We start from the raw sequence: 24182 nt of genomic DNA, 5'->3' as shown, positions 1-24182 counted from the left end.
TATTAGTAAACCACTTTGCAAACCTTAAAGTGCTATACATCAATGTGGATGGAAATGAGGAAGAATTATGAGGGAGAATGGTGGAGTCAAGGTCCTCTTGGGGCATCTTCCTAAATTTCCAAAAATGCCTTACCTGAGAAACTATGTTTCTCAGCTGCCTCTATGAGAGCTTTCTTTAAAGGTCCTTCTCTCCACAGCTAGAGATGCCCTTCCTCCCTATCCTTCCTCCCTGTCTCATGAGAGCTTAAAGTCTTGACTGGAAGACCTTCAAGCAGGTTGCCACCATTATTCTCCATAACCCTTGATGCTGTGATTGAAACAGGGTCACAAAAATCTCAGCATTGGAATGGCCCTGCTTCCTGAGATAACCTAATTTCATCCTTTGAGAGTTATAATTATTAGGAAGTTTTTCTTGACATCAAAGTGAAAATTTGCTTTTCTATACCTCCCACTCATTATTCCTAGGTCTATCCTCTACAAACAAGCAATATAATTCTTCCATGTAGCAGCTCTTTAAAGTTTGTAAACATTTTCCCTCACAAAACCCAAATCTTCTCTTCTCTCAGTCAAACAGTCCAGTTCCTTTGATGGCGCTTCAAATGTCACAATCTTCATGCCCTTCTCCACTCTGGTTGCTATCCTCTGGACTTTGGAACCCTCTTCAGGATTTCACAATTAGTATATGGAACCACCTCTGTTAACCAAACTCCTCATCTTCCAAGATGAAGGGGGGAAAACTCCTTTTTCATGAAAACATCAAGAATCCCTGATTCAAAGTCAAAGTCATAAAATTTTCTTTCTCCTTTAGGAAGGAGATGCTTAGCCTAGTTCCTGGAACATTCAATAAGAGAAGGAGTTAAAGAAGGGACTAATTCTGGAAGAGAGGCCACAAATGAACATCTTTGGATGACAACCATGACAAAATGAAGAGCATCATCAGCAAATGAGATAATGGAAAGGGTAGGAGGGCGTTGTGGAAAGAAACTTCTTGTGAACAGTGAATGGAGAAGGGTATGTTTATATGCCTAAGTAAGAGGAAGAGATAACAGCTCTGTGTCTGTCCCATGATAGTCTTTGCCTTAAATAATCTTGTATCTACTTATCTGTGTTCAGGTTGTATTCTACCCCCACCCCTAGTTGAAGGCAAGCTCCTTAAGGACAGGGACTGTTTTATTTGTCTTTACATACTTGATACTTAGCTTACTGTCTTATATCTAGTAGGCACATAATACATATTTGTTGAACTGAGATGAAACTCCTGCAAAAGGTTCTTCCTCCTCAGCTCTGCTTCCTGGTTTCCTTCAAGTCTCATTTAAAATCTTACATTCTACTAGAAGCCTTTCCTTATCCTTCCATTGTTAATTTCCAGTTTATCCTGTGCAGTTCTTATTTGTACATAGTCATTTGCATGTTTTCTCCTTCATTAGATTGTAAGTTCCTCCAGAGAAGGAACTTTTTTTCTTTTCTTTGTCTATTGTCAACACCCAGCATTGTACTTAGAACTAGTTAAGTGCTTAATCAATGTACACTTAGTCAGGAGTGGAGTCACCAGGAGCAGCCTTGATATAAGCATAAGGAAGTCAGACTTGGAACAGGCTCTGGGAGAAGACGACAGTAGTGACTAGATGTGAAGGAAGAGTTTGAATGCAGAGCTTAGTTTAGAGATAACAGAACTCAATTGCTGATGATGGAGACTGGACAAGGCTGCCTCTCTGCAACCCCACCCCCCAGTCAGATTTGGTGGTTCCCTGAAAGACAGCCCTGTGATGTCTCCTAAGAAAAGAGACAGGTCTCCTGATTGGATAAGAGACTTCTAAGAGAAGAGGAGCAGACTCTGAATGGCAAATAGGAGGTCCTTGGGGTAATGGGGATTTGGGGAGGAGCCAATGCCCCAATATGGCCTTTGATTCCCAGCATCTACACCCCAGAGACCGACAAGAGTATAGTATCGGATGAGATTGTTTTGTCTCTGCTTAAATTGAAATTTGATCTTGCTTCCAGATTACAGGATTCCCTTTTTTCTTGTGTAATCTGTCACCTAAACAAGCCTGTACAGTTGCCTGAATTATTTTCTACTTTCTTTCTTTTGCTTATGATTGCTTTTTGTTTAAAAGCTGTATCATGAGGAGGAAAAACTGAATCACTAAGATTAAACCAACATTTACAGCATCTGTGGTAGAATTATTGTACCTGTTTCCCTCCCCTGAGCAACCAGGAAAAATTATTTTTACCTTCTTCCTCTCAAAAAGAATTATGCTCCTAGACTACAAAAATCTGATTGTAGATAGAATTCCAACCCCAATATCCACCTGAAAACAAACAATCAGGGTAGTGATCACCCAGGCCTAGTTATCTTTTTGCTCCTCATCAAGATGAAACACCCATCTCCTTGAGATTTGGAGTGGTGCATTCAGATCTATCTATCAGTCTCTGCTAGAGTTGGCCAGATTATTCCTGAAATATCTTCTTTTTTCCACTATTACCACCCTGCCCCTGGAGGCAAAACAAGCTATAGTGAAAAGAATTGAAACACAGGCTAGAATAAAGTCTATTGAAGTGGGTGAGTTATCGAAGCAATCGAAAAACATTAAATGTTAGAATTGCAAGGGAATTTAACAATTATCCAGTCCTTGGATTATGTACAGAGCAGAGCTAATCTCTGATGCTGCCTGCTGCCTGCTTGGCCTAGAGGTGCCTGGCCCAGAGCAATAACTCTGCTTAAATCCTCTACTCCACCACTGTAGGAACTGGGCATGGAATTGTCTTGAGAAACATGACCACCTGCTATTTAATGATCCAGATATCCAGCCCAGACTCCCCAAGTTCAGTGCTCCTATGTTTGGAGAGAAGTCCTGCTGTTGACAACAATGATGAAACACTTAACCCAGGACTAGCTCTATGCTCTCAGGAGGTGGATGGGGAATTGGAATTGGGTTCTGACAACTGCCATTTTCTGAGGTGGCACCTGCTCTTCCCCCATCACTGGGAACTGCCAGGCTGCTATTAATATTGGCAAAGTCAACACTTTCAGTCCTCTATCACCACTAAAGGACCAGTTACAAAGTGGGTGTCACTGACCTTGAGAAGAGAGGAAGTGGAGCTATTCCTGCCACCACTATCCCAGCCTTGACCCCAGTTTATCACTAGGATTGTGATAGAGGGAGGAAATGGGGTACAAAAGGCAGGACCAGAGAGTATCTTTACCACACCCCTCTCTGGGCTCTGACACTAGGTCACCTGAAGCACTGTGATAGAGAGACGGTGCTCTAAGTTCATAGGCAAACAACCCAACCTCTTTGTCCTTCAGCTTCGAATCTGTTAAATGGGAATAATATCAGTCTTGATCAATTTATTATGAGGATTAATATGCAGGCACTTTGAAAATTTAAAGAGGATGTCAAACAAGTATGTGTGACAATTCCAAAAGCATAAGGGTAAAGACTATTTTTATTTTTCCTTTGACCCATCCCAAGTACCTGCCCCAGGGCCTGCTCTATAGTAGGCAACTCATAAATGCTTACTGAGTTAAATTGATCCATTCAGTGAAATGCCCTTATCAATAGGTATGTCCTCTGTTCCTGAACTACCAAAATCTCTCCTCCTGCTCCCCTTATCCATGTGGTTAAAAGTCTCCATCTGCTGCTACTTCTACCAAATTCTCACCTCTGTCCAGTTTAGGCCTATTCAGTCCCCATCCTTCCTCTTCGTTTGTTGTGCCCTCTGGCACTTTAATTCTATCATTAACAAATTCCCCTTCATCTTAGATGTCTTCTTCTTATATTCTATTCAGCTTCCTGTACTCATAGAAAGCTGGCTTCCTTTAAGAGAAAATTCATCCCTATCCACCCTCTGTAATATGACTGCCAATTCTCATGAACCCTGAAATACCAGAAAGGGAGAAAAGCTAATTAGTCTCTTTCTCTTACCTCCTCAAACCCCAACAACAATCCATTCCTCCCTTTTAAACAGAGACCCTTACCTCTTACATGGGAGGGAGAAGGGAAGCCATGAGCATGAGCTTGATTTTATACATCCTACCAAACACCCCAAAACTCTATTACTCCATCAGGTTTCTAAGTAAATGATAGCCCTTCTCCTCACCAAAGCTAATTCCTCTACTTTGGCCCTGGATCCCATCCCCTCTCATCTCCTTGCCCCAGCTATCACTCCTTCTCTATAATCTTCAGTTTCTCTCTATCTATTGGCTCCTTTCCTAGTATCTATCACTATCAGTTGATATGGATATCATTAAGCACTATCATATATCTTCATCCTTAAAAAGCCTTCACTTCAACTCACCATCTTCTCAAGCTATTGCCCTTTATCTCACCCTCCGTTTCACTGACAAACTCCTGGAAAAAGCTGTCTACACTGGCTATCTCCACTTTCTCACCACCATCTTACTTTTTAATTTCCTACAATTGGGCTTCCAATCCACCATGTTACTGAAACTGCTTTCTCTGAGGCCACCAATTGTCTCTTAACTTCCTTCTCTTGACCTCTCCTCTTCTTGACCTTAATGTAGCAGTGGATATTGTCATCTACCCCATCCTCCTACATATCTACTCTTCCTGTGGCTTCTGCACATTCTTCTTGCTTGGTTTTCCTCTTACCTATCTGACATATCTTTCTTAGTTTCTTTGTAGGATCATTGTCCTTCTGTCCCTCCCCACCAAAAGCAGATCTCCCCTAAGACTCAGACCAGAGCTATCTTCTTTTCTTTCTTTCTTTCTTTCTTTCTTTCTTTCTTTTTCTTTCTTTCTTTCTTTCTTTCTTTCTTTCTTTCTTTCTTTCTTTCTTTCTTTCTTTCTTTCTTTCTTTCTTTCTTTCTTCCTTCCTTCCTTCCTTCCTTCCTTCCTTCTTTTCTTTCTTTCTTTCTCCCTTGCTGATTTCAACTGTTCTTATAGGTTTAATTAGGAAACTCACAAATTTATATTTCCAGTCCTAATTTCTCCTAAATTTCTGAATTAGGGGTGGCTAGGTGGCACAGTGGATAGAGCACCAGCCCTGGAGTCAGGAGTGCCTGAGTTCAAATCTGGCCTCAGACAATAATTACCTAGCTGTGTGGCCTTGGACAAGTCACTTAACCCCATTTGCCTTGCAAAAAACCCCCTAAATTTCTGACTTATAGCACCAACTGCCTATTGACATCTTTCTCAAATATAATAAGCATCTTAAACTCAAAATGTCAAGAAATGGAACTCATTCTTTCTCCTAAAGTCACCCCTCTTCCTAACTGCCTTATTTCTACTGAGGACACCTTCCTTGTCACTCCTATTTGTAACTCTGAAGTTTTCTTAGCCTCCCACTTCTCCCTTCCCTTCCCCTAAAATAATCAAAGATTTGAGGATGATTTTATCCCCATAATATCTCATGCCTGTCCCTTCTCTGAGCTGCTATCTTAATTCAAACCATCATTGTTATTATGCTTCTTCATATGTTTCTTCACCCTACTTCCACACAGCTGACCAAATTATCTTTCTAAAGCATAGATGTGAAAATGTCATTTCTTGAAAAAAACAAATGGAAAAAACCTTCCATGATTCCCTATTAACTAAATGGATAAAATGATCATTTCTAACTTTATATTTTAATATTATTACTATATTATTTATTAAATTGTAATAATATTACTTTTCATCCTGGTATTTAAAGTACTCCACAAGCTGATTCTAACCTACCTTTCTAGTGTTTCAAATTCCTCTTCTTTTTAAAGTCTATTTTCTAACCAAAGTTATCTACTAGCTTATTCCTGAAGTCAATGTTCCATCTCCTACACTTGCATATCTCCCATGGTCAAATGCATCTCCCATGGTCAAATTATTATCCTTCCTCATCTCAGATTTTTAGAATCTTTCTGTTGCTTCCAGGCTCAGATTGGGTGCCACCTTCAGAGAAAACTTACTTGATGCCTTCCAGTAATCTTCCTCCTGAAATTACTTTGCTTTAATTTATTTGTCTGCATATTGTAGCCCCTCCATGATTCATTCCCAATTCATTCTCCTCGAGGGTAGGAATTATTTTCTTTTGTTCTTTGTATCTCTGGTACCTAACACTACACAGTGGATGTTAATAAATGTCTATTAAATTAAACTGACTCAACTCTGGGGATAACTAACTTGTGCCCTAAAGAGGCAAAATGACTTGTCCAAAGAGTCTGAGACAAATCTGTTGCTGGAACTCATGATCAGGGAACACAGTATGCTACTTACTACAAAAGGAAAGATAATAAATTAAATTCAAAAGATTTTTCATAAACAAAATCAGTGCTGTCAAAATTAGAAGGTAAGCAGGAAACAGAAAAATTCTACAGCAAGTTTCTTTGATAAAAGTCTCATTTCTCAAATATATAGGGAACTAAATCAAATTTATAAAAATTAGAACCATTTCCCTATTGATAAATGGTCAAAGGATATGAACATGCAGCTTTCAAAAGATGAAATCAAAGCTATCAACAATCATATAAAAATATGCTCTATATCACTATTGATTAGAAAAATAAAAATGGGGTAGCTAAGGTAGCACAGTGGATAGAGCACTAGCCCTGGAGTCAGGAGGACCTGAGATCAAATCCAGCCTCAGACACTTAATAATTACCTAGCTGTGTGGCCTTGGGCAAGCCACTTAACCCCACTGCCTTGCAAAAAAAATAATTAAAATTAAAATTAAAACAACTATGAGGTATCATCTCATCAGATTAACTAATATGACAGAAAATGCAAATGACAAATGCTCAATGGGATGTGGAAAATAAGCACATAAAATGTACTGTTGGTAGAGTTATGGACAGATGAAACCATTCTAGAGAACAATCTGAAACTATGCCCAAAGGACTAAGAAACTATGCATACTCTCTGATCCAGCACTACTGCTTCTTAATCTGTATCCCAAAGAGATCAAGAAAAAAAGGCAAGAACACATGAGTACAAAAATATTTATAGAATCTCTTTTTGTAGTGGCAAAGAAATTGAGAGAATATCCATCATTTGGGGAAATGGATGAGTAAGTTATGGTATATGATTGTGATAGAATACTGTAATATGTTGTGCTTTAAGATATAATGAAGGAGATGATTTCAATATAACCTGGGAAAAATACGAGCTGATGCAAAGTAGAGTGAGCAGAACCAGGAGAACATTGGACACAGTAATAATAGTAATATTGTAACAATAATCGAATGTGAAAGTAACTCCTCTGATAAGTAAAATGATCCACATCATTTCCAAAGGACTCATAATGAAAATTATTGTCCACTTCCAGGGAGAGAGAACTGATGAACTCTGAGTGTGAATTGAAGCTTATTTTTTCACTTTTTCTTTTTTTTTTACAAGGCTAAAATGGAAATATGTCTGGCATTACTTCACAGAAAAAAAGGGCAGGTAATTTTAAAAAATGCTGACCAAGTTCAGACATTGGTCCATTTGTCCCTAGGAATATAGTCTGTCTCTGGTGCCACATAGCTTTCATCAATCACCAACCTTCCAGATACTTCTTTAAGTGAATTAATATCCCCACCCCACTCCAGCCTTCCACTTGGTACATGGTACAAACAATTAATACCTTCTTTCTGTCCCCCATGTTCCCTGTATATTCAAGAGAAATTGGTGAAGCAAGAGAGCCTATCTTTGTCTCTCTGTCTTTGCCTCTAGTACATAGCTAATCAGATGGCAATAGGAATGAGGGATAGACTATATTTTACCATCCTGTGATACTGGCTTCCTTGTTCTTCCTCACACATACCTATCCATCTCTTGCCTTCACTCACTTTTACTGGCCATTCTTCAATAGAGAAGTGCTTCCCATAGCTGAGAGAGGGAATTCTCTCTTTTTCTCCTTTCTGCCTCCTGACTTAGATCTCAGCTAAAATTCCACCTTCTGAAATAAGCTTTTTCTAATTGCTAACAGTCTACTTAGTTCCTTCTCCCCCCAACGGTATTTCCAATTTATCCTATTCTTTGTACATAATTATTTGCACAGTGTCTCCCCCATTAGACTGAAAGCTCTTTGAGAGCAGGGACTAGTTTTTGCCCTTTGTTTGTAGCTTCAACCCTAAAAATAATGACTTCATAGAGTAGGTGCTTAATAAATGCTTATTGACTTGATTTGCCTGAGAACTCCCAGATTAAAAAAACACCTTCCACCAAGGCAGGTAGAACCTTCTCTGCAATGCATTGTTTTAGAGGATTACTGATTCTAGAACAGTGAGAGGCTACGTGATCTGCCCTGGGTCTAAGTATCAGAGGCAGAATTTGAAGTCCATTCTTTATAACTCTATGGATGGTGTTCTATCTGGTTATGAGACAATGCCTCCCATAAATAATAATGCCTGTGCATTTATACAGGGTGTTTCAAAAGCCTTAGTGCAGTTTTAAGCTTTTAAAGCTTAAAATTACACTAAAACTTTGGGGACAATCTCTACAGTGTATGCAAAGCACTTGGTCTAAGTGCTTTTCTTGTTTAATGTCCCCATGAGGTAAGCACTACAGACAGATGGAACAAAAATGAGGTTTTGAGAATTTAAGTGATTTATCCACTGCCATAGAGCTAGTAAATGTTGGAGATGCAGAATTTGAAAACAGTTCTTCCTGAATCCTAGTCTAAGAGTCTATCCACTAAGCCACTATCAATAGATATTATTGGATTGTTGCTTTAATATCTCCAGGATGTAAAGTCCTCTGTTTGGCATTTAAAATTCTTTATAACCTGATCCTCCCTACCTTTCCATCCTTCTGACTCTCTACACTTCCACCCATTCTAATTTCCAGATACACTAGCTCACTTGCTGTTCTTCAAATAAGACATCCTCATCTCCTGACTCCACAGATTTGCACTAGTTATGTCCCAAGTCTGAAATGTTTTCCCTTCTCACTTCCACCTCTGAGCTTCCTTGACTTTCTTCAATTCTTAGCTAAAATATCAGCCTCTAAAGGAAGCCTTTCTCAGCATACCTCTCTCTCTTCCTCAGCTGCTAGTACCTTCCTTTTTGAGATTCACTTCCACTGACTCTGTATATATCTTATGAGGACTTAGTTATTTACATGTTGATGCCACCATCAGAATAAGGGAGTTTTTATGTCATGAATCCCTTTTGCAGTCTGGTGGACCTTTCTCGGAATAATGAACAATATAAAATACATAGAAAAACAAAGAAAAGCAATTATATTGAAAAGCAGTTAATCAAAAAAAATTTAATTTCATGGTCTCCAAGTTTAAAGAACTCTGAATTCATATATATAAACTCTTTGATAGCAAGAACTGGATTGGGTTTTTTTTTGGTTAATTTCTTTTACTCTCTTTTTGTATCCCCAGAGCTTAGCAGGATGCTTAGCATATGGTGATTAATGAATGTTTTCTGATTGATATTGACTGATTGTCCAAAGTGGCTTGTTCCTTGTAGCATTTTCTTGACTTCCCCGGCTCCCACTGAAAATTACCAACTCTGTGTCCCATCCCCTCAGGGATAGTCAGTCAGTCAGCTAGAATTGATTAAGGGCCTACTGTGTGGTAAATGCTAGAATAGACTAAACTGGGTTCTCTCTAAGGAGGAGCCAGATTATGTCACAAATGAATCGCAACCTACCCTATCCTTATTGCTAGAAATGTGATAAGAAGGCTAGCAAAGCAAAGCAAAGCAAGGTCTTGACAAATTTGGTTGAGGGAGGCATCTTGGGGGAGGGGATTGAAATATAGTGTGGAACTCTCAAATTACTTCATGCAGGCAATTATTATATAATAATAGCATTTATATAGTGCTTTTTAAGGTTTGCAAAGAGTTTTACAAATAGCTCATTTTATCCTCACAACAATGTGGGAGATAGATACTGTTATTATCCTTATCTAAAAGATTGAAGCAAACAGAGCTTGTGACTTGCCCCAAACAGGGTTACAGAGAAGATATCATAGGTTGGCTTTGAATTCAGGTCTTCCTGAACCTAGATCCAGGGCTCTATCTGCCCTGCCTCCTAACTGCTTTGTTTTCCTTTGTCTGAAGCCAACCCATTCCTCATACATACTGCCTCACTCTTTCACACCTGTACAGGGATGGAAGAGACCCAGAAGAACCCAATGGATATTTTCTCTTATAAGAGTTCGTCTTCAGTGAGTTTCATGGATGACTTGGGTGATGAGTTGAATTAGCCTGATTTTTGAGGTGATGAGAATACTTGCCTTTTCACCTTGCCATGATTCCTTGTTTGTCCCTCTGGTATTCAGAAAAAAAAATGAGTTAACTATGAGATTCAGTATGAGTGGAATACCCAAACCCAGCAATGCTATCCAGATAATTCCTGATTAGCTAAAAGTAAGCCTGAGACATTGAAATAGATCCATAGATTCTATCCAAAGAACCCAGGTTACCAACTCCAATCCCCAAAACAGTTTGGTTTGGAAGGCAAAGTCTTTTCTGAGTCACCTGAACAAGTACCTAAGAGAATCATGAACTATCTGTGCTGAAGCTAGGGATTTTATGGAGAGACTGAATAGCTTAGGAAGTTTAGAGACAAAATAATGTGCAACTAGGTAGATTTATTTGTTGGACATTTCTAATTACCTTACTCTATGAATTCTTCTTGAATTTGCATATTCTCTTTCCCCTGATGAATAAGCCAGAAAAAATTCTCTTGGGGTATGTGGAGGGAGCTGGAGAGGAACTGGGTAGAAGCAAGTGAAAGAAGCTGGTAACAGAGAAAGAACATTGGGGCAGGAAGGGAAGTGGAGGGGGAATGGTACTGCTGCAAGGGAAATAATCTCTGCAGTTTAAGCATAAAGACTCAGGCTCTCAGACTGCCTTGGGAACCAGGAGAATCAGGAAGCATAATACCTCAAGTAGTGAGTTCAATGATTAGGCAAATTTAGAAGGTAATGGAAGGTCAAAAACCTATGAGTATAGACAAAGTCCCCTAGGGAGCTGGTACCCAGGGACATTGTCAGGCTCAAGGCTGGATGTTGTATTCTCCCTTCCCCCCAAGTTTTTTTTTTTATTTTACAACTAATTTGGTGTTTGTCTTCTATGTTTGAGCACCCAATAAAGTCTATGTTTGCCCAGGTCAAGAGATTACAGTTCTTATTGTTTTGCTCCAGCTGCATCTACCTTACAACAGAAACTCAAACAGAATATAGCCTTTTAACTTACTTGTTCCTTTCCTGACAGTCAGGGCCTCACATTCTCAGCAAAATCTAGCCTGGAGATGTCCACAATAAATGAGTAAAAGAGAAGGGGAGATGACTATGCCAATTGGGGAAAGGAGAAAGCAACATGTTCCATCCCCCTCCTCCTTTTTAGCTTTATTCCTGCCCTAGAGGAGAAGTAAGAATCCCCCTCCATTTGCCTAAGAAGTCACATGGCAATGGGGGTAACATTGATGGACTCCGGCAAACCCCAAACATCTCTTTTGTCCTTTTCTAAAGCTGAAAGTAGTCGGGAGCCTTCTCAGAACAGAGTAGTAGCCACTCCCATTTTCCCTTCACCCTTGTGTTCTAGCAGAACTTTCCCCAACAGAAGAGCCCATCCTTAGCCCCCTCAGTCCACACATTTAACCCTGCCAATCCACATCATAGGGGAGAAGTTCTGCCTATCGCACCCTCCCTTCTCTTTGACCAAGGCCATGAGACAGGAAGTCCTAGAGATACCATTCTAGAGCCCCCACAAAAATTACAGATACACACAAACTCTTTGTCTTCCCAGTGTTCTTAAATTCCCTTTCCAATCTAGTTTTAAGCTTGGGAGTTTCCAGAGCTTCTCAGGGCCAAGGGTAAAAATACATTTCACCCAAGGCCCTGATCTCAGAGCTAGGGAGGAATGGAAATAATAGTCTCCTAGCAGTTTCCTGGGTATTGAGCACACAACTTCCTTATTAAAAAATATCCTTTATTGTTTAAAAAAAAAAAAAGCTCAGACTTCTTAGAAACACCTGCATGCGGCATTGCTGGGTCAGGACAAAATGGGCACAAATAACAAGACCAGAAAGCATAGATTGCCTGGTTATCCCCTCCCACAGTCTGTGGTTCCACATTCATGGTCATGTATATGCCCTGGGAATGTTCCTCGTCTTCCTGATGACTGCTACAGTCAAGGCCAGTCTACTCCTCCTCCTCCCAAAGAGGACACCTTGGTGATCTTAATGGTACCCATTTCTCTAGTCTCCCCTCATCCCCTGGTGGCCAAGCCCAGGAACCTCCTCATTTCCTCTCTTCTCTTCACCAAAACCAAAGCTCCCCTAGAGGCACAAGTTTGAGGTCAAGACCACAGAAGGCATCAGACCTATAGAACTGCCCACACCCATCTATGAACTGAGTAGCCAGGTGGGCTCCAGTTGGCCATTACTCCAGGAACTCTGTATCATAGGCTAGATAGCCAGGCACTCCCCTGTCTGTATCATTCATATATTCTTAGTTGTAACGGGAAGGAGCCAGAAGATATCTGCTCTCAGAATCCCCAGTCACTGAGGAGTGGAACCACAAAACTCAGACTCTTAACCAGGGCTGATCCCAATGTACACCCTGAGATCTAAATGGTGAGGTTCCAAATGCCAGGGCATCCTGCTCTCCAGGGCACTTTCCCTAGCACTTTCACAAGAAATGCTGAGCTCCCTTCACCTGCTCTGACAACAGCAGCCCAGGTCAGTTCATAGCCTCCATTCCCCTGAAATCTCTGACACCCATCTATCATCCATCCCTCTCAGCTTGTTCCCACAGACTGGGTATTTTTAGCCATCTTGGGGGGAATCATTTGCCTGACTGATGACAAAAGACTTATCCAGTCTGGGGGGCAGAAGGCAGCAGAAGAAATTCCTAGTGTTCAGGTGAAATGGCAAGAAAGTTGTCATGCAAAATAATAACTCAAACCTTTGGAGACAAAGAGAAACACATTTTCAGTGAAACCCTTTAAAATAAGGAGCGCTTCTCTTCTCTGTCTCTTGGCTTCCAGGTTTGGGGTAGCAATTCAATACAATACAGGCACAGAACTAAATTCCAAAGGAAGACAGGTGGTGGTAAACACAGAGAAAAAGGAGATTTTTATATCACCGGATAATCATATTTCCTCAGCCCTGCAGTCCCCCATCAAACTGGGTACCTTTCTCTAGTTCTCTATTTCTCTAGCGTTCCCCCACGGAGCTCAAAGCTTTTTGCAAACCTTTCATCTTCTTGCTGCGAGTAGGCGGCAAGCTATTGTTGCCCTGGTTTTTGCAGAGGGGGGAGACTGAGGCACGGATTAGGAAAGTGCCTGTGATCCAGGCTCACTGGGTGAAGCATGCTGCCTCCTACGGGGAAACGAGTCAAAGGAACAAAGGACAGACAGGCTCTCCTGAAAAGGAGCCCCAAATCAATGGAAGGGTGGAAAAAAGGGAAGCATATCCCCCAATAGGATACGAAACCGCCAACAATTCTCAGAGCCCTGAAAGGTAATGGAGATTGTTGGGGAGGGAGGATATGGCTCCACTAACACCTCAGATACTTGCCTTCCCTGGAAATGTTTAAGTCTGGCTTTCTTTGCTCTTTGGAAACATCCCCAAGTAAGCTCCCTCCCAGAAAATTCAGGCAAGGCTGATCCGAGAAGTCAAATTCCCTGAGAAGGGAAAGGTACCCAGTTGGATGAGGGTCTGCAGGGCTGAGGAAAGAAGCTGTCTCTCTTCCCATGGGAAGTCTTCTCCAGGATTTGCCCTCTGATCCAGATTTCATTCTGCCTCACCCTCTGCACAGGGCGGAAAGCAAATATTCCATCCTACCAAATACTGGAAAAATAAAATTATGCTCCAGGACACACACATCCATACACACTCACAAATACACACTCATCCACACATAATACTCTCCTTAGCAGCCCCCCCCCCCACAGCTGATCAAGAAGAGGGGGATTTAAAGAGCTTAGGGCTGCAATCAGACACCAGGGAGAGAGAAAAGGCCACTGGGAGCTACCCAGCCTTGATGGCTCCACTATATAAAACAGGGTAAGTTCAAGAACTCTAACTGGGACCCCCAATTCACCAAGTTGTCTGAGTCCATTGGCGGCAAAGGATCCTGCGGAAGGCCCTGCGGAAATCCTGGTTGAAAATGGTATAGATGACGGGGTTGAGGGAACTGTTGCAGTAACCAATCCAGAAGAAGAACTGAAAAAGTCCATGAGGAACCTTGCAATGCTGAGGGCAGATGGCTCCTAGGCTATAGCTGAAGAAGAAAGGGAACCAGCAGAGGACGAAGACTCCGATCACTACCGCCAGCACGAAGGTGAAGCGTTTTTCTCGGTTCATTTGGGTCCTCCGCCTCCATGGCTGCAGCCCCAGGGAGGCAGGTTGACGGGCCAAAAGCACCTGGCCCCTGAGTGTGGCCAACATCTGGGAGCCCTGGGGAGGCTGAAAGTTTGGAGTTCCTTGGGGAGAGGAGGAAGCTGGAAGGGCTGGAGGCCCACACTCTTCTTCTTCCTCATCTTCCTCTTCCTCCTCCTGCCTTTGACTGCCATCCTCTGGTCCCACAGAGCTCTGGTTGGGAGGTGTTGAAGGTGGCGTGGGGTCCCCAATCTGTTCCTCTCCCTCTCTGTCCCCAGGAGGCTTGGAATGCCCATTGGCTTCACTCAAAGCTGGGAGAACAGAGGCTGGCAGCTTAGATATGGCAGAAGCCCCAGCGGGGCCAGAGGGCCCAGTGTCCCCATCCCCAGGGGCCCTCTTGCCATGGGGCCCCTGGCGATTGCGGCGTTTTGCAATTAGGTAGATCCGCAAGTAGACCAGGATCATGATGAGGCAAGGTGCAAAGAAGGAACCGATGCTGGAGGAGAGGATGTACCAGGCCTCCTCGTTGAGCTTACACTGGGGCCGGCCTCCAGGTTTCTTGCCCTTGTCACCCTTGTAGATGAGTGGGGGCAGAGAGATGAAGGCCGCAATAAGCCAGACAGTGAGAATGATGCCCTTGATCCTTCTGGGGGTTCTTTTGGAATTGTACTCCAGGGCACGACTCACTGACCAGTAGCGGTCCAGACTGATGGCACACAGGTGCACGATGGAAGAGGTGCAGAAAAGGACATCCAAGGCTAGGTAGACCTCGCACCAGGTGTGTCGGAAGTACCAGTATCCCAGCAGTTCATTGGCCAGGGAGAAAGGTATGATGAGGGTGGCCACCAGGATGTCGGCTGCAGCCAGGGAGACCAGGAACAAGTTCTGCGGGGCTCGGAGGGAGCGGCTGGTCAACACCGCCAGGATGACTAGGGCATTGCCAAAGATGGTGAAAAGGATGAGGAAGGTGATGACCGCTGCTATGGCTGCCGTGGCCTGCACAGAGTAGGGCTCTGGGCTATCCATAGCAGACGACGGGAACAGTCCGCGGGGGGCTGCCAGGGAGAGACCGGGAGCGCCAGCCCCGCCGCCTTTCTGAGGGCCAGTCTGGAGTCAGCAGCAGGACATCCGGCGGCCGAGGCTGGGGAAGGGGGTAGCCCCGGGGTCGGCGCCCCAGGGGCTAAGCCAGAGACCTGGAGGACCAGCCCATCGCGTCCCGGGACCAAGTGCAGGGGCCAGCCCGCATCACCGGCCAGAAGGCGGAGGCGGCGGGAGGCAGCCGCGGCTCCACATCCTCCTCTGGACCCGGGCTGCCGGCTCCGCTCCGCTCTGCCCCAAGGAAGTTTGCGAAGTTCCTGGGGGCTTCGGCCCCTGCCCTCCTGGGGCGCCCCGGCGGTGCGCCCTAGTCCCGGGCAGGCGGGAGGCTGCCCCGGGTCCGGACCTGCAGGCTAGGGGCCGGAGGGCGGCCAGGGGGAGCTCCGAGCATCTCCCGCTCCTCCCCGCAGGCGCCGGGAGAGGGGCAGCCGCTCTCCTCCCCGACCCCGGGAGCTGGAAGCGTGATGTCAGGCGAGCAGGCTGGCAGCCCGGCCGGGGGGAGTGGAAGGGAGGAGACGGAGCAGGGAGGAGCGGCGGGGCGGGGCGGGAGAAGGGGAGCGCGGCCAGAGGGCGGGCAGCCGGCTCCGCTGCCCCCCGCGCTCTGCCCCTCACCCTTGTCCTTGGAGGGCCCCTGCCGGGGGGCCGGGGCCGGGGCCGGGGCCGGGGCCGGGGCTGGGGGCGGCGCGCTCGCCTTCTGCCGCGGGGCTCGAGGAAGGGGGAAGACCCCCGGGAAGGATGTCCAGAGCGCTGGGCGCCAGCATTGCATAAGAGGGGGTTCAGGACGTGAGGCTGCAGAGGTCAGTCCGGAGAGGTGGGGCGGGAGGATGGGGGGGGGTGGCCGCATTGGGGCGAGGGGCTGGGAGCGAGGAGCCGGGCTGGGCCATCTCTGCCAACTGGGCGGCCCCGGGCGAGGGGCGTGGGGAGGTGGGGGGCGAGGGGGGGCAGGCGCTTGAACCCTTCTAGCAGCCCCACGCCTGGGGGCCTGGGGGGGCGGGGAGGAAAGAGGCCACCAGGACCCTGCTGCGTTGCCCCATCTCTGGGGATCCAGAAGGAGATTTGGCGGAGACACAGCCCCACCGAGACCACTCGACTTTGGGCACCGAGACCACCACTGCCCGCCTGCCCTAGGCCAGGCACCTCCTCGTGGATCGCAGGCTGAGCCCAAGACCCCCCCTCTTGGATGGTCGGTTAGAGAGCGCCCCCTGCTGCCTTCGGAACGCCCAGGACCCCGCCGAGGCTAGGGCTCCCTCCAAATGCCCAGCCCCGGCAAGGGGACAAGACTCCAAATCTTCCAGGGCATCTAAATGCGCCCCCTGCCCAGAAAAGCAACAGGAGAGGTGCCCAGGCTTCCGGCTGCAGCCAAGTCGCAACCCTTCTGCCCTGTCCCCGAAGAGTCTAGGAAATACACTCTCTATTCCCAGCCTGACGGCAAATGAGATAAGATGTGTGCTGATCTGATCCCATAAAAACATTCCTAATAATTAATAGTAAGGATAGGTGAAAAGAAGGCTGACCCGTGGATAAAAGTGTCTGCAAATGGAAGGTGATGCCGAGAAAAATTAATGGGGTGGATTTGTTCTTTGTCTTGTCTCCTTCCTAGAGGCAGGGTCCACATCACCCTCATTCAGTAACTCCTCCCTTCTCCACACCACTATAGGTGAGGAAGAGAGATCCCTGGAGCTGAGGTCCCCTACAATCTGTAGTTTAAACAGCTCTGGGAGAGTCTTAGTATCATTGCCAGAGACTCATGGACTAGAAGGGAAGAAGTAAAAGAATATTTTAACTTGATACCTTAGAGCCCCAACACACACAGACACACCCCCCACCTTTTTCCCCATTCAGCCCACCCCTAGTTCACAGCCTGACATTGGCCGTCCTTTTCACTGCTCACTCTGAGCCCTACGGTCATTGATGATTACGGTTCCTGATACTCAAAGCTGTAACTTTGTCGTTGGGGAAAGGTGGCAGACTGGTCTTTATCCAAGAAGCATGCTCTAGCAACTAGAAACAATTCAGTTTGGCACCCGGTTAGTGGAATAATTTGTTAAAACTGGAAGACAGCAGATGGCTTTCTTCCTTTTGTCTCTATCCAACACCATCAAAAGGCTCCAGGTTTCCCAGTCTATCTACACACACCCAAGATTTCTCCCATTTCCAGCAATGTCTGTAATTTGTCTTAAGTTGATTTGAGGGACCTCTTCTGTGACATTTGCCCCAAGCCCCCAAATTGCTGGTTTCTAGTCAGCTCAAGATCCTGGAGATGGAGTTAATGCTGAGGCTTCTGAGGCACCACCCTCATAATCCTGAACACTGTGTTTGAGCCTGGACCAGCCTAGGCAGTGTGTTTCATGCCACAATGTCTACCTCAGACAAGAATACGTGTATGTAGAAAGAGGCATTAATCCACCAAGAAAAAAGAACACTTCACAGTAAGATCTGGCCAAGAACCAGATTTCCTTTAGATCCCCTTCTAAGGCTTGCAACACTATTGTCCAAACTGGAAATTCCTATGTTAAGAATAGTTCCTGATTTACATTTCTAGAGGCTTTCAAGTTTACAAATTGAGAAGCAAGATGGTAGAGGATATAAAGAGCTGACCTAGAAGGCAGAAAGACCTGGGTTCAAATCCCACTTCTGTCACATACTGGCTGTGTGCCCCAGGTGCATTTAGGTGGTACAGTGGATAAAGCACTTGGCCCGGAAGTCAGGAGGACCTGAGTTCAAAACCAGCCTCAGACACTTGGTACTTTTTAGCTATGTGACCTTGGGTAAATCACTTAACTCTGACTACCTCATATCCAGGACAGCCTTCAACTGTCCTGACCCTTCTCTGGAGGAGAAAGTGAGGCTGGGGATTTATCTCAGCACCCCCTCACTTAAATCTAATTCGCTGCTTGTCATGGCATCACCTTCCTGATGTCATGGTAGTCTTGGAGAATGAAGAACAAACAACAATGTGCCCCCAGGATGGACATTTACATTCTCACTGTTTTGTAGAGTCTGAGGTTGGGTTTGAACTCATGAAGATGAGTCTTCCTGATTCCAAACTGCAGACTCTCCAGTTGCCACCTACCTGCTTCTCACTGCTGTCAACAAGTATCAAAGTACAGAGAAGGTGCTAACCTGCATTGATGGAGGGATTTTTCTCACCAGGGAGTTTCCTTAAACAGTAAAATCACAGATTCTGTCCTAGTTTACAAAACACTTTGCCTATAAACACCTCTATGAGGTAGGTAGGCATGAATTGTTCCCCTTTAATAAAGGAGGAGAGGTTGCTGGACTTAGGACATCTATAAACTATTACATTATACACCGGTACCTTGAGGATGCTCCTACAATGGACATTGTTTCTACAATACCCTACACAAGACCTCTTCTTAAAATACAACAGTGAGTACTTTTCCTTGGAGGGCAAAGTTCAAGACTTTCCCTACAGTTGAAGCTTAAGGTAATACAAAATCTATTTGGTTAGTATAAGGTGCTAACAAGCATGTCCACTTAACTGTTAAAGTCATTAGTAGAGAGATTAGTAGAAAGATTAGATAATAGGCTACTTTGCTATCACCACTTATCCTGGAGGTAAGCAGTCTGGGGACCCACCAAACTTCTACTCCTGTGGAAGGTACTACTAGCCTCCCAATCACCTCAGGACCAAATTAGGTAGAGATTATACCTCTACAATTTCTTCTAATCTACCTCTCACTGTCCCCACCCTTATTCAGGTCCTCATCACCTCATCTCTAATTTTGCATCTCCCCATCCTAATCAATCCTAAACTCCACCTTACCCTTCTCAAATTATCTCGATTTTATTAAGCCCCCATAAAATGTAGGTTCCTTGAGGTGCAGAAGTTATCTTGCTTTTGTAATACCTAAAAGTATTTTATAATAATGCAACTGAAACTCAAACATAACAGCTCAGAACTTGTTTCTTATTCAAATTTTATTTAGAGCTTCCTTAAAGGAATGGCAAGGAAGCTTGGTTTTTCCCTTTGACCATTGGTGGCTAGAAACAGAAAGGTTATCGATGCTCAAATGAGCACCATCTTCTGGGCCTTGAACCCCTTTCACCATCACCTGTAGAAGGTACAGAGAAAGATCTTCAGGGTCATAAAAAATGATTAAGAAATCTCAGAATCAACTCTATTGGTCTACATTTTAAAACCCTTCTTCCTCCCCCCATCTCTTTAATCTTCTTTTCCTTTAGGATATCAAATATCCTTGAGATCACCACTTTGTGGTTAAAGGAATCTACATTCTCTCTAAGATTGGCTGTAAAATTGAACTAGACTGAAAAGAGTAGATAATAAAGAAGAGATAATAAATTTAAGAGTTCAAGGTGCATGAGCACACACATACACACACACACACACACACACACACACACACACACACACACACACACCCCTCTTGGTTCCCTGCCCTCCCCCCAGATATTCTTTAGACAACATGCATAATTATGTACTTCTTTCTGATTCAGTCTAATATACCCATTTCCAACCTCCAAAAGTCTGAAAACTTTAGATCCTGAAATCCCAGAGCCCATGTCCACAACTTCCCGCCCATAATAAAGAGTGAAATACTCACCTGTATCTTCCGGGATGGCCACAGTTTCATTTCCACCCAAGTCCAGGACGAACTCTGGTGCGCCACACTGGACCAGATTAGATGCCACTCAAATTGAGCCCGTGAATAGACATAGACACTAATGGTTCCTGTCAAAGAAACCCACCTCCTTGGAAGGAGATCAGAATCAGGGACTCAGAGATCCCAAACCTTAGGAGAAACCAAGTTTGGAATGGCTCCATTCATTGTATAAACTTGGACACTAATGTCTTCCCATATCCATTTCTGTCTATTCTACTTAATGGAATAAAAGAGAAGGAGGGGGCATATGTGCCTACATTACATAAGATAGCAAAAAACTATAGAATATATATATATATATATTGGTTATAGGATACATGTTTATGTATATAGTGTATGTAAATAGAGTATATATACATATATGTTTATAGATATGGTCATATATTTATAGACCATATATGCATTTTATGCATATGATATATTTTCTGAGAGTATAGTCTATATATATATTTGCATGTATACATAAATATATTTATAAACATTCAAAATTATTTCAAATGTCATGTCATATGAATTATATATAATTCCATAAAATATTCAAAGATATATAGTATATGGATTATATACATATATAAAATATCAATGTATACATTATATATATAAAATATCAATATATATCCATGTGTATATGCTCTATTCCTCTTGCTATCTTATTTCACATGGGCATACCACTCCTTGCCCCCTTTTTCCTGGGGACAGATGTACATATACACACATACATATAATAGACATATATATATAGTATTATGACAGCCATAAATGCATGAAATATATGTAATGTATAGTGTACTTTATACTATTACATTTTATATATTAATGATATTCTATATACTATTATTATTCAGAGATAGCATTTATTTCACACCTTAACGCACACTAAAAATGTTTCTAATAATAATAATTGTCTTTATGAGACACTTTCTGGTTTTCACAATACTTTATACATACTAAATCTCATTTCTGGATATCATCCACAGAGAGAATGGTACAGAATAGAGCACAATGAGCAGAGGTACCTAAAGTCTGGAGTCCCTCTGAAATGGAAGCAGTAAGGAAAGAACCAGATGAAATAGGAGTCCTGATACTCTATACCCATGAAGAAAGTAGGAAGAGTCTCAGCCTTTAATTGGCTGCTGCATTCCAAGGACTGAAGAGATGGTAATCTTCAGCACACCCAATAAGATTTGAACTAAATACTCCCCTATTCTAATGTACTTCAATCCAGTTATATGCAATCCAAAAATACCCATTAAGGGTTCAGTTATGTGGGCTCTCATATCCTTGCAACCAAGGCCTCCCGATTGTATTTGATACCTACCCATGCCTGGCTGCAGGGGACCATACCAAAATCGAATCCATCTGGCTCCATGCAAGATTGGGCTAATCAGAACAGCTTTGGGAACTGTTTGTGGAGAATCCTGGTTCTGCAGCGACAGATGGTTTCCTGGGGTATGGAAGGAGACAAGGGAAAAAAAACAGGGAAATCCAACTATAAAAGACCTAACATCTCCAGGTACTAAAAAAAAATTAGAAGTTTTACTATTAGGTAGGCACAAGAAAATACCAAAACGTCAATGTTAAAGATGATTTTGTAAAGCCTCTGTTCTTAATCTCATTTTACAAGCAAAGAAACAGACATAAACAAGTGAAATTTTAAAAATCACTGAATTGGGAGCTCAGATACCTGGGTTATGTGGCTAGCTATGTCAACTTGAACAAGGCACATTATCTTTTCTGAACCTCCATTTTCCTCAACTGTAAATTGGGTTACTTTTCCAGAGCCTAATTGCCTTCTACATGTAAGAAGGAAAGGAAAAAAGTCACCAAGGGTTTTGTAAGATTCAAATATCATTTTCTTGCTATCACTGCCAACACCAAACACAGGCCTTTGTACTTTGTGGATTTAACAAACGGTACTGAATGTCAGGAAGTTGGGGGTCTCATTTGAAGGGAATGTTCTAAAAGATTATAGAGACTCACAGCAGTTTTTTATTGACCTTGCCACCTCTTCCCCTCAATGGGGAAAGGAAAATTTAGAATTTATTAAGTGCTTTAAGGTTTACAAAGTACTTTTTATATCTATGTCAACTCATCGAGCTTAACAATCCTATAAGAAAGACTGAAAAAATATCCCTATTTTATAGATGAGTAAACTGTGTCCAGTGTCACACCTAGTTTCAGAATTAGAGATTGAACCAGGTTTTCTGAACTCAGTGCTCTTTCTACTAATAGATATCAATCTGCCTGCCCTCAGAATTTCACCCTTCCCACTAAACACAAGTTTCCACTTACAAGGCAGATGCTAAGAGGATGCATTGAGCTGGACAAATTGCCTTTAACACTCACTGCCTGGTTGCTTTCAGGCCCTGTTTTCTCATTCTCAAGCTCAGGTGATTTGATCACTCATAAAAGTAGGTAAATGCAAACAATAGCACTCCTCAGTCCTCTTACCTCCGGGGAAATGACAAGCGCTCTCCAGGGAGGGGCTGCCCCTCCAGGAAGGACTGTTCTGGTCTTGAGTGAGTACCCAGGCTGCCCCGGTCCCATTCTGCTGCCACCCACAGAGGTCTGCCTCAAAGTCACAGAACCAGTCAAAGGACCAAGGGTCTGTCCAGTTCCCAGGAAGAGCAGGTCTCAAGGAGAAATTGTCCACAAAATGGGGCCCTGATATTAGAGACTGAGTAGTCCAGTCTGAATGAAAGGATTCTCTTTGGGGTGACAGCTGCAGAGACCCAAGCGAAACCTCTGTTATCTGTACATCTTTGGAGGGGACAGTGCCTGCTGCCTCCATCTGGAGAGACTTTGACCTAGAGGAAAGGATTCTGGACAGTAGACTCTTGACATCAGTGGTCTTAAGGTCTTGGAAAGAGTCTAGAGCTTGCAAAATGACCTCCCAGCAACCTCCCTCAAGACAGAGCCAAGAATGCCCAGATGTGGCCTCCAGTTCAGAGATTTTCCTTTGTGTTCCAAGTTTCACCAAAAAAACGGGATTCAACCAGCCTGTGGGGGGCACGGAGCCCAGTCCTGGACCTTGAGTGTTGATGTTCTCTGATGACTCCTCTGAAGCCTGGCCTTCTTGATTCTGGGTCCAACCCCTGCCCTGCTCTGTCTGGTTTGGCTGAGGGGTCTGAGGAAGCCTTAATTCAGGATTACCAGTGGTAGTCTTTCCTGGACCCTGCGAAAAGCCACTTTTCTGAGGGGGAAGGGTCTGTTGGTGATCCTGTAGTTTCTCTTGGGTGGTTGTTTGCCTTATGATTGAAGCAGCTGTGGCCAATTTAGCACTCCTAGTGAAAGTGAGGTGCTCGGGAAGTTCATTTGAGGTTCCATATTTCTCCTCTAGAATCTGTGCCACTTTATCCCTCACCAAAGGGGCCATTGTTATCTTAACTCCAAGCTGACCCCTCCCTTTGTCCTCTTGTGATTTATCCAGTAAAGGGGTTTGAATCTTGGGGTCCTGTGAAGGCTGGACCATGGTCACAATAGCTGAAGAAGGATTCTCGCCAAAATCAGAGGCATATTCCTTTCCCATAGCCTCAGGTTCTGGAAAATAGGCAAGTTCTCTGACTCTACTTAGGCCCTGACACTCCCAAAGGGGCACCAGACTCAAGAGACCTGATGGGCTTTTTAAAAGTACAATTCCTGATGCGAAATACTTGGAATCAGGAGCCCTCTGTTGCCTTAGAATTTCTGGTTTGGTCTCAGCAAAAAGAAAAGTTTGGCTCTGAGGATCCTCTGGAGATTGGAGTGGAGGCATGGGATGCCCCAGTGTGACATTCTTAGAATTGGAGATCCAGGAAAGAAAGGAGGCTACATTTTTTCCCACTCCTAGATCCAGGAGATCCAAAGTTCCCTTGGATTGATATCCCCTTGCGATTCTCTCAGGCTCCACAGGAAGCAGGGGGATCATCGATCCCCCTACAAAAAGCTGGATCCCTCCAGAGGGGCATCTCCTGAGAGGGGCAAAGGAAGAAATCCAAGCCTTTCCAGTTACTCCCAGCTCACTCTGTATTATTCTTTCAGAAGGATGTGGCTTTTGGTTCCCAGAATCCTCCAGGGACAGGATTGGATTTACGGAGACAGCAGGGCTGGCCATTTCCCCTTCAGGAAATGCTGACCCTACAAGGGAAGGAGAGCCAGCTTGTCTCACTTCCTTTCCATCAAGCAGGGTGGTCCTGACCTT

The 24182-nt window shown here is 43.9% G+C and overlaps 2 protein-coding genes across 2 annotated transcripts; both read right to left on the bottom strand.

Moving 5' to 3' along the window:
• Window positions 1-10212: 10212 nt before the first annotated feature.
• On the bottom strand, window positions 10213-15640 carry ADRA2B (adrenoceptor alpha 2B). Its single transcript, XM_074209233.1, has one exon. The coding sequence runs from the start codon at window positions 15285-15287 to the stop codon at window positions 13980-13982; it is 1308 nt and encodes a 435-aa protein (XP_074065334.1). The 5' UTR covers window positions 15288-15640; the 3' UTR covers window positions 10213-13979.
• An 840-nt stretch (window positions 15641-16480) lies between these two features.
• On the bottom strand, window positions 16481-24127 carry LOC141517806 (uncharacterized). Its single transcript, XM_074229209.1, has 4 exons — window positions 22454-24127; window positions 21249-21446; window positions 19943-20070; window positions 16481-16669 (listed from the first exon to the last, which is right to left on the bottom strand). Exons 1-4 carry the CDS (start codon window positions 24093-24095, stop codon window positions 16481-16483), a joined length of 2157 nt encoding a protein of 718 aa, XP_074085310.1. The 5' UTR covers window positions 24096-24127.
• Between the last annotated feature and the right edge of the window lie 55 nt (window positions 24128-24182).

This window comes from Macrotis lagotis, chromosome 1 (assembly GCF_037893015.1).
Source record: "Macrotis lagotis isolate mMagLag1 chromosome 1, bilby.v1.9.chrom.fasta, whole genome shotgun sequence".
NCBI lineage: Eukaryota > Metazoa > Chordata > Mammalia > Peramelemorphia > Peramelidae > Macrotis > Macrotis lagotis.
The sequence above is the reverse complement of the archived record's forward strand: the minus strand, read 5'-3'. Positions and strand labels throughout refer to the sequence as shown.